General features: G+C 37.3%; 1 protein-coding gene across 1 annotated transcript in view; it reads right to left on the reverse strand.

Moving 5' to 3' along the window:
- LOC106056314 (thyrotropin receptor-like) overlaps positions 1 to 16,831 on the reverse strand; it is a 184,939-nt gene that overhangs the window by 16,387 nt on the left and 151,721 nt on the right. The window contains exon 5 of the mRNA XM_056023923.1: positions 6,075 to 6,149. Coding sequence (XP_055879898.1) covers positions 6,075 to 6,149 — 75 coding nt within the window. The remainder of the gene's footprint in view (positions 1 to 6,074; positions 6,150 to 16,831) is intronic.

The raw sequence follows: 16,831 nt of genomic DNA on the forward strand, positions 1-16,831 counted from the left end.
TGAGCTCAATGGGGAGGGAATTTCAAACAATTGATGCATGTAGGTACTGCAGGAGCCCGCAAATTACAACTTTTGAGGCAACGCGATAGAACTAGATAGAGTAGAGTCTATGGAGAGCAAGGATCTCTCTGGGACATTTGGAGTGATCAGTTCACGAGGCGTGACTAACGTACGGAGTCATTGCTTTGGTATAGATGCACTGACTAATATATTGTTTAGTTTACTACACTTGCCCAATGGTCAAACTCTTTCAACCCCGAGTGTTAGTCGATGTTGGTTGTGAATCTATGTGCCTTATAGGAAGACAGATTAAAGTCTCTACCACAGACCTATGTGGTCTCTACCACAGACCTATGTGCTCTCTACCAAAGACCTATGCGGTCTACCACAGACCTATGTGCTCTCTATCACAGACCTATGTGGTCTCTACATTCAGGACCGGCTGCAAAGGGCCCCGCACTTTCATAGGCCCCGCGCTAACTCTAGTTGTGAATTATTAAATTAAATCATTTTAGCTTATAACAGGGTTTCCACGGACTCCTGATTTTCCAGGAGCTCCTGGAAATCTCCTGAAATTACAAAGTATACGCAAAAAAGTCATAAAAATCTCCTGAAATTATTAAAATATCCTGAAAACTCAAAACGTATTCTGAAAAATAAACAAAATTGTAATCTTGGGGCGTCATTCAATATGGAAAACGTCCAATCCTACTCCCGATTAAAAATAAAAATTATTGTCAGCTTTCATTTACTAAAAATAATGGGGCGAATTTGAACCAAAATAGTAAGTTCCAATACTTAATTGACTGTAATTTGTTGTTGTCGGCCTCCTTCAGTCGTAGAACGACTATGGTTCATCCGCACACTTCCTTTTCGCATTGTACGTTTTTCTTCCAGAGCTGAGGCCCATGTTTTTTCGCTGTCCATAGCTTACTTGGTCACTGTCTCTCTCCATCTGGTGTGGTCTAGAGCTATGGAATCCTAGGATCCCTCCCACCGACGAAAGTGGCTCCTGGCGCCTGCTCTACGTCAGTTGAGCATTTGAGCTTATAACCGGTGATTGCCACTTCCCGTGTTTGGACGACTCCAAAGACGAAGCTGGAGCGTCCTCTCCAGTTTTGGGGGTTAGGGCTTTGAATAAGTGAGATGAAAGCCTGGGCATTGTTTATGGTCGGAACGATGTCGCCCACTCAGCAGTTCCCCCCTCTCCGCGCAGCTGATGTGACCAAAGGAACGGAATATCCGATACAGTTTGGGATCAGTAGCACCGCAGGCTCTGCCAGGCTGTAGCACGGTGTGCCACAATCATTCTAAGGATCACCAGCTCCTTAGTTTTCTTCAGCGTTGTCTCCCGAAGTCTTTCCCGCGTTTGGGTATAGCCGCTAGTCAGCGGAGGTTTGGATTCAGACTTTGCCTTCTCCTAGAGGGTGGCCAACCAAGGCTAACAAGCCCCTCCTGCCCGAAGCTTACTGGTTTAGGCGCCAGTTGCTTGCCTTTGCCCCTTCTCCTGTCTGTGGTAACGGTTCCGCCAGGCTAAGTATCTGAACCACACGTGAAGGCCAGGAGTTGGAATGGTTGTCAGAGGCTATTTGAGACGCATGCCATTGGAAGCATTTTATTGGTAATGATGGGCTTAAGACCATTACCACTTCCGGCGTTAACAACCTTGACTGTAACAGTCAATGGGATTTAAGTATAGATCTAAACCTATCTCGATCTCTTAAAAAAAATCAAAAGGGATATTTTGCTAGTCGATAGTAAATTTAAAAGGCAGATCTGAATGTTAATTGGCTTTATCTGAATTTATGTAGGAAGTCTACCTTCTATTGCAGATGACTCGTAAAGTTAACTTGATCGTAATTTTGCACTTAGTAAAGTTTGAATCAAATGCAATGACGAATTTATTTTCTAACAAAAATCTTAATTTTCACTTATTATCTTTATCCCGACCCAGACTGGGCCCCGCGCAATCCGTTTCGCATAGGGTCCCACAATCTGTAGAGCCGGCCCTGTTTACATTTAGAAGCCGCCAGACGGTGAGAACCAGTTTATTATTTGAGTTAAGGGCCACTCACAGGGGACGCGACACAACATAATAGTAAGAAAGACTTATTCACTACCAAACAACCAAATAGATATTAACAACCAATCATCAGGAATTCGAATGTAGGCTGAGATTTTGTGTCTATTTGGAAATCATTATATCTAAGTTTTGACTATTTGAGTAGGCTAAATAAACGTACGTACGTTGGTCAGAAATTTCAACCATATAGTTTTTTTCACTGTGACACGTATGTGTATGTGTGTGTATGTGTGATGTGTGTGTGTGTGATGTGTGTGTGCGTGTGTGATGGGTAGGGTGAGAGAAAGTCGAGACTTTGTATATTTAATGGAATCTAAACTTCTATGTTCGAGATCAATTTGTTGATTCATGAAAATTACAAACAAAATTTCGTTGTTCTACCATATTCCTTTAAGTTGAAACATGGTGTTAGGGGTTAAGAAGATGTAATTAGACATTTTATTATAAATTACAGAAAGAAGTAGAAGCTAGAGAGAGACTCCATTCAACAGTAAACTCCAGTTGTTAATCGAAAAAAATGTCTCACAATGTTCATATATCGCCTCCTGCATCTTGAAAAATAAATACAAAAGTCGGGGATTTCTTGACATCTTCTGTAACGTTTCATTAAAAATGTTTCTAAATTAATAAATCGACAAGTTTTAAAAAACCATTAAGTTTACTCATCCTAGTGTTAGAGAACTTGTGAGGTGCCAAAATTAGAACAATTTAAACAAAAAAATTAGCCTTAAAGTCCAGTCACAACAAAGTTAGAACAATTTAAACCAAAAAAAAAAAAACTAGCCCTAAAGTCCAGTCACCACAAAGATCACTTTGATGGTCCAAATTTTTTATGCACTGTTACTCTTCACCACAGCGAAGGCCAATTGGACGCCCAGGGCGCGTCTACGGTCAACGGGATAACATCTACGTCGGCGCCCAAGATAAAAAGCTTCTTCTACTTGAAGCGGGCAACCGGCTATCGATTTTGCTTAGCGCCCTGGTCAAGCACTGTGCCCAGCGGTCAAGGGAGGAAATGAAGTGGACGTCTAGGGGGGTACTGGAGCGTGATAAATCACCCACATTTCATACAGCATCGAAGAATTTGAAAGACATGAAAATAGGTCTGGCTAGTAGTAGCTAGAGGTTCTTTGTCTTTTCTTCTTAATGGGAAGCATCAATTTGTTTATTGCAGAAATGTAGAGATGATAGCGGTCTCATTGGTTTTAGGAGAGACATTTCTAGAGCGGATTATGTTTTGTTTATCTCGGTTTATTCAGGGTGTCCTTCACCTCATGCTGTTACAGATGTCGCTGTCGAATTCTCTGGAGTAGAACGGAAAATGGTTGAGGCGAAAGATTCCCGGAAACTGACTCGATCTATATATAGTTTTATTTCTATTTATACATTCCTACCTGTACGTGTGCCAGTGTTAAGTGTGTGTGTGTTTAGGTGTTCAGGTGTACGGTTTGTGGGTGATTTTTTAAAAAACTAGACTTACAAGAGTGTGTGCAGCACAATCTATCGCAACGTTATAATAATACTTAACTAACCGTTAGTAATGTGTATTATTCCAAATAAAATTAAATAAAAAGCAATTCAAAGATTTTGAAACCAAAATTTCACCGAATTATATTTTTACAATACAAATAAAACAGTTTTACGGATGAACATACGTAATATATATACTGTGAGTTATTACTTTACATATCTGACCATTCAACGTTATTTTATTTGCTATTTTTTAAAACAGCTTCTATCAACTCATTCTGTCTGTCTGGCTGTCTGTGTTTCAAAAGTTTGAATACATTTTTTCTCCAATTTCCTATTCTCTGATGAAGTTCAAACTTTGTGTAATTATTCATTGTACCTGACAAGACATGACTAATAAAAAAAAACCCCGATTCGTTAATTGATTATTGGTGATTAATTATTTCGTTTGAAATTGAAATTAAGGGAATAACTGCTACTTGATGAGAGACGTAGATGTATATATGGATTTAATTTAATAACTAATTAATTAAATACATGGCATATGTATAAACCCTGCCATTTTCAGCTAAATTACAGCAATTAGCGGTTCTTTCACTAAGATAAAATTTGTTTTAAAAATGTATACTTTTTTTTTCCTTTTGCTTGTTTTTATGTTACTGTAATTATTGTTCTAAATTGATGCGAGTTTATTTTTATTGTAACAAAAATTATCTTTTTTTAGAGTGACAGAAACATTTTTCTCTCCAATTTGTAAAAGACGTTGAACAATGACGTTAAGGATCTGACATTGTGACAAGCCAAGGTTTTACTTACAGACATTGTGACAAGCCAAGGTTTTACTTACAGACATTGTGACAAGCCAAGGTTTTACTTACAGACATTGTGATAAGCCAAGGTTTTACTTACAGACATTGTGATAAGCCAAGGTTTTACTTACAGACATTGTGACAAGTCAAGGTTTTACTTACAGACATTGTGATAAGCCAAGGTTTTACTTACTGACATTGTGATAAGCCAAGGTTTTACTTACAGACATTGTGACAAGCCAAGGTTTTACTTACAGACATTGTGACAAGCCAAGGTTTTACTTACAGACATTGTGACAAGTCAAGGTTTTACTTACAGACATTGTGACAAGCCAAGGTTTTACTTACAGACATTGTGACAAGCCAAGGTTTTACTTACAGACATTGTGATAAGCCAAGGTTTTACTTATTGACATTGTGATAAGCGAAGGTTTTACTTACAGACATTGCGACAAGCCAAGGTTTTACTTACAGACATTGTGACAAGTCAATGTTTTACTTACAGACATTGTGATAAGCCAAGGTTTTACTTACTGACATTGTGATAAGCCAAGGTTTTACTTACAGACATTGTGACAAGCCAAGGTTTTACTTACAGATATTGTCATAAGCCAAGGTTTTACTTACAGACATTGTGACAAGCCAAGGTTTTACTTACAGACATTGTGACAAGCCAAGGTTTTACTTACAGACATTGTGACAAGCCAAGGTTTTACTTACAGACATTGTGACAAGCCAAGGTTTTACTTACAGACATTGTGACAAGCCAAGGTTTTACTTACAGACATTGTGACAAGCCAAGGTTTTACTTACAGACATTGTGAAAAGTCAAGGTTTTACTTACAGACATTGTGACAAGCCAAGGTTTTACTTACAGACATTGTGACAAGCCAAGGTTTTACTTACAGACATTGTGATAAGCCAAGGTTTTACTTATTGACATTGTGATAAGCGAAGGTTTTACTTACAGACATTGCGACAAGCCAAGGTTTTACTTATAGACATTGTGACAAGTCAATGTTTTACTTACAGACATTGTGATAAGCCAAGGTTTTACTTACTGACATTGTGATAAGCCAAGGTTTTACTTACAGACATTGTGACAAGCCAAGGTTTTACTTACAGATATTGTCATAAGCCAAGGTTTTACTTACAGACATTGTGACAAGCCAAGGTTTTACTTACAGACATTGTGACAAGCCAAGGTTTTACTTACAGACATTGTGACAAGCCAAGGTTTTACTTACAGACATTGTGACAAGCCAAGGTTTTACTTACAGACATTGTGACAAGCCAAGGTTTTACTTACAGACATTGTGACAAGCCAAGGTTTTACTTACAGACATTGTGATAAGCCAAGGTTTTACTTACAGACATTGTGACAAGCCAAGGTTTTACTTACAGACATTGTGACAAGCCAAGGTTTTACTTACAGACATTGTGATAAGCCAAGGTTTTACTTACAGACATTGTGATAAGCAAAGGTTTTACTTACAGACATTGTGATAAGCCAAGGTTTTACTTACAGACATTGTGACAAGCCAAGGTTTTACTTACAGACATTGTGACAAGCCAAGGTTTTACTTACAGACATTGTGACAAGCCAAGGTTTTACTTACAGACATTGTGATAAGCCAAGGTTTTACTTACAGACATTGTGATAAGCCAAGGTTTTACTTACATACATTGTGATAAGCCAAGGTTTTACTTACAGAGTGTTGAGGTTCTGGAACTGGCCAAACACACCTGGACCGATGTTTAACAAGCTGTGGCAGTCGGTTATCAACCTGTGAATATTAGAAACAAATCAACCGTGGCCGAGAAGAGAAAGATAGCTTTTATTACTTAAGATAGTAACATAGAGAACATACAACGACCTTGCATCTGTGATACAATAGAATTGTAAATATTCATTCTTTTGACTTTTGTACAGCTATTTGTTTAAGTTCGGTTACTATTGCAAATGAAAGTGAAACAATTTTTTTTTAAATCCATATTTTAGTCTTCATTAAAAACCAACATGGCACACACACACACACACACGACAACAACACATACAAAAGTAAAGTCCTGATAGAAAGGAAGTACACTGCTTGTTCGAATTCCTGTACAGAAACTGGGAAGTGTTTACAAGCACACAAGTCCCGACACGTTTGTTTTAAAGACTAAAGCACTGTCTATGTGTTCTTATGGGGACAAATATACAATGTGTCGTTAAGTGTGTAACGTTAAAAGGTTAAATATCATGTCGTTGTGCAGTTGTGTGCACAGGAAAAGAAACATTAGACTGGGTTTCTATTTTGTGTGTCTAGACATATTAAACTGGGGTAGTTATTGTGTCTTGACACATAAGACTGGGGTACTCATTTGTGTTTCAAGGCACATTAGACTGGGATACTCATTTGTGTGTCAAGGCACATTAGACTGGGGTACTCAGCAGGCACAAGTGTGTCCTAGCCTACTTGGAGACAGCTGTTCACGCCACAATATCAAATATTTAACTTGTGATCACGACACAAGAAGACAAAACCAGGACAGCCCACCATTGCCCCGCTGTTTATTCCCATCTGGCCACCTCTTGTTAAACTCTAATCTTAATGAATGAGGTCCAGCTTTTAAGATTCGGATCAGCTTTACGTGTTGGGTTTGGATAGGATTTATGTTCCAAGTTAGGCTTTTATGGGATGTCGAGGATTTGTTGACATTGCAGTGGTAATGATGTATGTAGAACAATGAATGGAAGATTTTGTGATGTGGTACTCTCTCGGAAAATAGGAAGATAATGATGTACAAGATAATGATGTACCTTTAGCATTGAGTTGAATGACAAGAAAACAATATGGGAAATACATTTGCTGATAAACAATGGTATTCAAGTTGTCTATTCAGTAGTGTACTAGTAAAGATAAGTTCAGTTGTTCTAAGTAGTAGTTTTAGTGCAGAGCTTCACATATTGTAAGGTGACCTTCACGGATAAAACATTTGTGTATTAGCCTCGTAATGAATCAATATTTCAGTTTGAAACAGTAAAAAAAGATAGTGGTTGAATGGTAAAGCGCTTGGCTTCCGAACTGAAGGGTCCCGGGTTCGAATCGTGGCTAAATCTGTGATTTTACATTTAGGAATATTTAGGGCGCCTCTGAACAAACCCAGCTCTAATCGGTTCCTGGTATTACTTGGGGAAAGATAAAAGCGTTGGTCGTTGTAATGGCCACATGACACCCTCGTTGGGCCACAGAAACAGATGACCTTTACATCATCTGCCCATAGATCGCAAGGTCTGAAAGGGGAACTTTACTTTTTTAAAAAATGATGCTATCTTATAAATTATAAGTTTCTACATCTAAGTAGGATCTGTCAAGATGTTTCGCTGGAGGCGTGTGCAAACTGATCGGATCAAAGCGTCCAGTTGAAGGAGACATCATTAAATACGTCTTCGACAATGCAACTCGAGAGATTAAAAATAATATTAATAATTAATTAATCTTATTATCCGTGAGAAAGTTTATGTTACGTCAGAACGGTAGAATATTTCTCACGAGTTTTTTTTCATACCAAAACGGGCCCCCAGAAGATGAGTACGATCTTACGCCACTCAAGAAAACACACACGCACTACTGCCTCTAATGTCTCTCTTGCTACTGTATCGACCTGTCCCACACCTTCTTCATTTGACTTTCATTTAAGCTGCGCTCTTCTTAATAGCAGACATAGTGCGTTGTAGACGCCAGGAGAATGAATCTCTGAGTGTTGAAGTACGGATTACAGAGTTCTCGTCAAGCTGGCAAAATGGTTCGCAATAGTAATATTTTTGGTCTGGGGGGTTATGACTAGAAAACGTTTGAGAAATATAGAGTTAAGATAATGTTGGAACAAAAAATTGACATGAATAGAAAACAAGAATAAAATTAAAAATACTTTTAAAAAAATAAAGACAATATCTCCTATGTACATCTTACAGAGTGATTGTTTTTTCTCTCAATGACTAATGAATGTTAAATAAAAAAACAATATATTTGTATACCCTGCCTCCCCTGCCCCCGAATGTATAGATCTATTACACTTTATAATATTCCAATTATAGGTATTTAGATCTAGATTTAGAAGACGAAGCGCAAAATTTTATTAAACTTTTGTTTGAATCAATAATACCTTACATTCGGAGATTCCCGAACGCGATAGTCCTTTCAAAACTGATGCTGGATCTAGATCTATACCATGCCACGTTCTCTAGCCAAATTTAATGTATTTCTTTTTTTACTTTGAAAAATTATAACGGTCAAACTAGAGTTTTTCCCCGTGTGGCCAACATACATCAACAGTTACATTTCTAGGAAAATCGTTAGAGCCGTTTTTGAGATCCATGTCCAGGTTCCACACTCCACCATCCTACCTCCAGCTTCCAGGTTCCATGAAGTTCTGACTCGAATAGAGGTTTTATAACAAACAAAAAAGTACAGTATCCCTTTCAGCTGTTGCGATCTATCGGCAGATTATGTAAAGATCTTTAGGCAATTCGCCAAAGTTAATAGGAACATCCATACTAAGTGTCTTTCACCTTTTTCCCATAGTACAGTCTATCATGAACAGCTTGTCTCCATGCCCTCGCGGTCTTTGATTTCCAACTTTCCTTTAAATTTGTAGAAAAACAATATGGAGGGATATTCTTGATTCATAGGGGGTGTGATGGCTGTGTGGTGAAGCTTGGCTTCCGGACCGCGGGGTATCGGGTTCGAATGTTGGTGAGGACTGGTAGATTGACTTTCGGAATTTTTTAGGACGCCCCTGAGTTCACCCAACTCTGATGGGTACCTGACATTAGTTGGGGAAAGTAAAGGCGGTTGGTCATTGTGCAGGCCACATGATAATCTCGGTAACCGTTGGTCAAAGAAACAGATGTTTACTCTAGATCGCAAGGTCTACAAATATCATGTAGTCCAATTCTAGTCAAAAAACATGTAATACATAAGTTAATACACAGATACGCACGCACACACGCACGCACTTCATAACTCTCATGTAAATTCATTAAAAGCTATAGCTAACTATGATTGCACTTGAATGTATACACCTCGTTTAAAGATGTAGCAGACGATCATTCCTCTCCTTGTAGCGCAAATCAAATCTGCAAGGCTGAGCTTCATTAACTTCATACTGGCGCCATTTTAACGAGCCGCGTTACTCAATCTCTTTACGTAATATGATAGCCGCTAATAGCCTCATCTTCGGACCTGACCACTGAATAAAATATGTAGGCAAAAAAAAGAGGAGAAATTAGAGGGAGCGAAAGTATGAGTGTGCGTGTGCGAGAGAGAGAGGGAAAGGTAGGGGGGGGGGGTGCGGCAAGTAAAAAAGGGAGAGAACTCTACTACCTTTTAGCTGTTTTCTATTAGCGCAGACGACATATCGATTTTCTGAGAGTATCGGCCCCTAAATGGTTTTGTGCTTCTATGAAACCATACGCTTTTCCCGCCTTCTGACGTTTGATTTACCTGATCTGGTTGTGTGCTACGTTAGTGATTCCATGGTTTTAAATCAGCCCAAAACTTGAACGTTTTCGTCCCATGTAGCACTTGTAGCTATAAACATTACAGATTTAGATCTATAGGATATTGGTTATTAACTTCATTCTCGTTAAGATCCGAAGGTAATACAGTAAGACCAGCAAACGATGTGGCGAAGGTAAGACAGTAAGACCAGCAAACGATGTGGCGAAGGTAAGACAGTAAGACCAGCAAACGATGTGGCGAAGGTAAGACAGTAAGACCAGCAAACGATGTGGCGAAGGTAAGACAGTAAGACGAGCAAACGATGTGGCGAAGGTAAGACAGTAAGACCAGCAAACGATGTGGCGAAGGTAAGACAGTAAGACCAGCAAACGCTGTGGCGAAGGTAAGACAGTAAGACCAGCAAACGATGTGGCGAAGGTAAGACAGTAAGACCAGCAAACGATGTGGCGAAGGTAAGACAGTAAGAACAGCAAACGATGTGGCGAAGGTAAGACAGTAAGAACAGCAAACGATGTGGCGAAGGTAAGACAGTAAGAACAGCAAACGATGTGGCGAAGGTAAGACAGTAAGAACAGCAAACGATGTGGCGAAGGTAAGACAGTAAGAACAGCAAACGATGTGGAGAAGGGAGGCTTCGTGATTTCAAATGTTTTGTTTGCGTAGAGTGGTTTTTCTACCTTCCCATCAACGTAAATTTTTCTAAGTTGCCTTGTTATTGCAGCTCAAGGCTTCTGAGGGTGCTATAAATGGACTCAATACAACAGATATTAGGAGCTGATTATAAACCTTTGGTGGACTTGGCTATGTATTAGGATGAGCTCATTCATAATCAAATACCTACTCTCAGAAGTGCCAAGAATGCACTATACATCAAGTGCTCCACTGCTAATAACGCACAATACATCAAGTTCTTCACTGCCCAGAATGCAGAACATAACACATCTTGTACTTCATTTACTTTAAGTAGCAGTAAGAGTCTTTTCTTATCTGTTTAGGTACTGCTATTTTCTTATTATTTAATTTCTTTTCACGTTTTGTACTATAAAGCTTCTATCAACTCAGTCTGTCTGTCTTTTAAAAAGTTTGAACACGTTATTTCTCCGACACCCAATCTCGGATCAAGCTGAAACTTTGCACAATTATTTATCTTTTTACCTGATAACAACACAAGAGTCAATCAATAAATAAAAAAAAACAATTAGTTAATTAAGTATTGGTAATTAATTATATTGTTTGGTATCTCGAACAAGGGAAGAAATTGTACTTTACTGAAATGGTGGTATAAGCTAAATTGGCACCCTTTATAAGTCGCCGCCTTAAAGTAAGTTTGAAAAAATAATATTAAAATTCTATTTTAATATTCACCTCACTATGTATGTCGGCTTGAAGGGTCGTGACCCATGGGCTCTTATTTCGGTCGTTCCTCCATTTTTTTTATAAATACTTTTAAAAAGTGATAACGTAAACTTCACACAGATATTTCTTTTCTTTCTCCCCCATTTTCTCAACTGGTCCAGTCACGTGATAGGATCAAAGTGTACTGATAAAGCTAAAAGCATGAAATAGCGCTAAACAAAAACAATTCGTAAAAATATTTCTCATCGTACAGATTTATAGTTGTTGGTCTAGATCTATTACAAATTTAATTACATGATTGATCCAAACTAATCGATACAATTATACTTCATATCAGCTTTGTTTTTTTGTTTTTTTTTTAATTTTTAATATTTTTTTTCTTGTTACTGTTGAGCTTATATTAAAATCGATATAAAGGTGATTCAGGTTTCAGTCTAATGAAGCGTGGCGAGCTGCCTGCAATATTGCTAGGGGAACCTCCCCAAAATAAACTCTCTTTGATTACTCATTTCCCCAATAAATGCCTCCAGATCGAAGGGCCGGAAGTGCTCAAGTGTAAAGGTCACAACGTAACTGTTGACAGAAACCGCCTTACCCAATCTAGGTCACAGACTTCATAGCGCCTTCACTCATTTCTTTTTAAAGCACAATATGAAATGTGTTATTGTAATAAAAGTTGGCAAGCGTTTGGCCCTGAACTTTGAGTGAGCAACAAGAAAAAACAAGTTAGCTAATAATCTTCTATTTTAGGAGATGAAAAAGTTCACATTTAAACTTCGACGTTGTGTTCAAATTCACCATGTCTTCTAGAACATTCCCTGATGACTGTCATTGACTGTGATACGTCTCTGAACCAAGCATTAGCCTCTCCAGAAAAATTTTTACCATACATTTTAGAACATTATTTTATTTTGGTTCATAGGTATTGAACTATTGATTGATTCATAAAGAAGTTTTTTTCTGACGTCCACTGGTCTAAGGGCAGAGAATGTAAAACTCGGCTTTTTGTTTTGTCTACAAGGTTTTACGAGGATTTCTTGAGACTACATCAAAACTGTCTCGGATTTTTTCCATCATATATGTGTCACGTGGTACACGCGTCAAGCTCCAGAGAGAAGTGTACAGAAGTTTGCTTACACATCGGTTTCACGACACTTTACATTTTAAAACAGAAGTCTGGAGACTGAATGGGAGTTTGTTAGAAATGATTCGTTCCTATCTGCAAATAGAATAATAACATTTTTGTTCTGGGTGTGTGGGTGAGGGCAGGACCAACATTTGTTTTTACATAAACCTCAAAGCACTGAATCAGAGGAGAACGGAATATCATCGCAACATGATAGCTCTATGGCAGGTTCATTTGTTATCGCTCTTTGTAGATTTACACTATAGATATACGCTAGTTAAGGTAAAAAATTGTCCTCATAAGCCATCACTAAAAAAAAAATGTTTTCTTCATAAGCCATCACTAACAACATTTTCTTCATAAGCCATCACTAAAAAGTTTTCTACATAAGCCATCACTAAAAAGTTTTCTACATAAGACATCACTAAAAAGTTTTCTACATAAGCCATCATTAAGAAAGTTAATTAAATAGAGCATTAAAACGCTGTCCATTACAGCACATGTTTCTAAGACACAAGTGATTACAAGAGCAATCTCCAATAACAGATCTTTACCTCTCATCACTGGCCACCAAACATGCAAATAAAGAATAGATTGAAACAAGATGTGTCAGAATAGATACGTCCAAGTACGCGACAATTGTTTTAATAGTGCGAAACTATTCGAACAATTTTTGTTTTCGGTCTTTAGATTTTCATCATGTCTACTCCATGGTCTGCTCATTGAAGGCTATGACACTAACAGGATTTGTAAAGCCAACAACAATAACAAAACGAAAATAACAAAAACCAAAATGAAAACAAAAATAATAAAAAGAGTAAAAAATGAAAATGACACCACAGCAAACAAGTTGTACTAGACATAAATGTCAGTAAGAAGTCACCAGACATCCGATTGGTTCTAGGTTAGGGTGTGTGTGTGTGGGGGGGGGGGGTTGTACATCTAAATAATGACGTCGTAAAGTCCACAAGATATTTGTTTCTGTGTGCCAATGTGTGTGTGTGTGTGTACTTATTATGTTTGTGAATGTGCGATTGTCTGCGTATCGTAGTGTTTGTGTGTGTGAGGCCGTTTAAAATAAATAATAATAGGTTCTATTTTTAACAGCAAAGACAAAACTTTGTGATAAGAAACATAGATGTGTTGTCTAATCTGAGATCGATACTCCTAGTCTAATTTGAGATCGATACTCTATAATCTAATTTGAGATCGATACTCTATAATCTAATTTGAGATCAATACTCTATAATCTAATTTGAGATCGATACTCTACAGTCTAATTTGAGATCAATACTCTGTAATCTAATATGAGATCGATACTCCATAGTCTAATTTGAGACCGATAGACTAATTAAAGGTTGATACTCCAAAGTCTAATTTGAGATTGATAACAGTAAATTAATTTTTGTACTAAGACACGCGTATTAGTTAGTGCACAAAGGAAATTATAGACCATTGGTGGGAAAAAGTAACGACGCCTTTTTAAAAAAAATTTGAGAAGTCGTAATTTTATGCGTCCATCTTACTTTAATTACTGAGATATTTAGCCCTTACTATGTGTGGACACTCGCTCCTAGTCTAATTACCCACAATGACAAGTAAAGTAGTAAATTTTCCTTTATAATATTGGGTTAGAGAGACACTGGATAATAAATGTAGGATTTTTGTTTTCTAATTTAAGGTGTGTGTGTGAGTTTTTTTTCTTCTTTGTCTTCGTATAACTAAAAATTCTAACCACTACAACGAGGCTAAAAGACAAAGATAAGCGTATTGTTGTAAGCTGGGTAGGCCAGACGACTTCAGAAATCCAAAGCGAAAATACGTGTCATTTTGTAATGAGTTACATTTTGTTCAAAATACCATTTTTAACGGCCCCCGAAAGGGGAAAAGACGCTATTAGTTTTGTGTGGAATGTCTGTCCGTCCGTCCCGTTTAGATCTTGTAAACTAGAAAAGATATCGAAAATCCGACATCATAATATTTTAGACCATTCAAAGTTCTGATGCAACGGCTACTTTTTTCTTTTCTGAAAGCGAAAAATCTAATTTTTAAAATCACTCATGCAAGCAGTTTTTTTTTCATAAAAATAAACCACTTTTACAACAATTCACTATTAATTGTAACAAACACGCGAGTCTCTTTAGTAGGGGGGATCAACGCTCAACATATTTTAAACACATTTATGCATATGGTTTTATTTTTTTTTTTGGTAAAAAAAAATATTTTTTACATTTGTATTGCTAAGTTACATAAGTTCTGTCATACTAACTACTACATTTACACACAAAAAAAGGTTTACTTTTTTAAAGAAAAAAATCTATTTAGTATGCATATAAGTTGGACCTAATTTAAAACAACAATTATTAAGTAGTTTTTCATACTATCGCGTGAACCCCCCGTACGGGACCATTAGATGAACTAGATATTCATTATAAGACATCAGTTAGGCCAGGTTCACATCTAACTACACATTCACTTTCACCTATCCTTTGGTCTGCTGGACCGCTGGGGCACCACACAAGATCCGTGTTACGTGCGCAGCAGAGTGTGAATGTGGAATGGTGCGAATGCGTGCTGAAAGAGAGAGAGGAGGACAAATCTAAAGATGGAGGAATGGAAACGAAGTTGTAATTGACACAGTATTGTTTGTTACTCAAGAGTCTTCATAACCTAGTATAAATGAGTCTGTTGGTGAATAATTAAGAGTTTCATTTGCTCGTAACAAGTGGCACCCAACGTGAAGGTAAAACCCAAGTATTCCTCTGTACATAGTTGATCAACAGACAGTAGAGATATTAAAGTCTAGATCTAGAGTTAGAGACAGGAGACTATTCGACTATTGATAATAGACAATGGCGGACAAGGCTGAGGTAGCAACATTGAAGGAACAGGGGAGGTTGTAGGATCTGGAAGGGGCGGAACTAAGGAAATACGTTCAAGAAAGGTGGATGGAGAGGGAGAGATTAGCCATAGAGAGGGAGAGATTAGCCATAGAGAGGGAGATATTAGCCATGGAAAGAGAAAAAGAAAAGGAGAGACTAGCTATGGAGGAAAAAAGAGAAAACGAAAAGATTGCCATGGAAAGAGAAAAGAAAAACGAATTAGTAGCTATTGAAAGAGAGAGATTGGCTTTGGAAAAGGAGACAGCGGAGAAAAAGTTGAAAACAGACCAAGGAAAAGATAGTGATAAAAGAAAGAGTGACACTACAGGGAATAAACTGGGAAAATATAAAGGTTTGACATTCAACGAAGACAAAATGGACACTGACATTTTTCTGAATAAGTTCGAAATAGAAATGAGAGAACTGGAATACCCTGAAGATAAATGGACATTCTTATTGTCTAGATCATTTACAGCGGAGGTCCCTTCAAAAATATGTATGAACCAGGACAACTACAATGTTGTGAAAGAGTAACTGCTTCGAACTTTCGGGAAAACAGAAGCTTTCTATCGCCAACAGTTTGTTAATTGTGAGATAGAACCAGAGGATGACCCGCAGACCTTCTTGGACAAAATGAGCAGCCATTTCGATAACTGGATAGAAACCGCTGAGGTAGAAAAAACCTTTGACAGTCTTAAGACATTTCTCATGCTGGACAAAGTGATGTACGAGTGTCAGGAGGAATTAAAAATATTTCTGTTGGAGAGGAAACCGAAATCCATAGAAGACATAGTAAGACTGATAAGGGCTTATAAAGTGGCACATCCCGAGAAGAAATTATCTAGAGGCAGTGATATAGAAGAAATAGTTGCCTTTAACAGAACAATTGAGACACAGAATAACTTTCACAGAACAAGGGAGACACAGAATAGGCTTAATAGGCGTGGTACATATGAATACAAGTCAACAACCGTCCACAACAAGCAGTTAACAGTTGATGAAGAAAAAGAAGGCAACTTCCCACTTCATATATACAGTATATCTATCTATCTATCTATCTATATATCTATATATATATATATATATATATATATATATATATATATATATATATATATATATATATATATATATATATATATATATATATATATATATATATATATATATATATATATATATATATATATTGTCTTCGAGTCCGAAGATTAAGTTTTTAGACCGCTTAGAAAGACACAAATTTAAATTCAAATTTCTTAGTCTATAAACTAGGACCAGAAATAAAAACGGACCGAAAGAGCGGCTATGTTCATGTTTGACCCATTACCTATCCTGAAGCTTGATTTGATTCAAACCTAACCGCTATTATTTATAAACTAGTACTTAAATTGTAGACACATATTTCCTATCGTCGTGGAAGTATATTTAAATATACGTATATAGTTCAGCTGAAAATTTCATTTTAGAAAGACAACTTTAAAAAAAACTCTGTTCCCTGACCAGATGTTCCCAAATATAGACTCCCCCCGGCGGTCATTTCGACCCGTAGGATTTTCTAATAAAGATGGAGATTCGGAACATCATGATGAATCCAT

Source organism: Biomphalaria glabrata, chromosome 3 (genome assembly GCF_947242115.1).
Source record: "Biomphalaria glabrata chromosome 3, xgBioGlab47.1, whole genome shotgun sequence".
NCBI lineage: Eukaryota > Metazoa > Mollusca > Gastropoda > Planorbidae > Biomphalaria > Biomphalaria glabrata.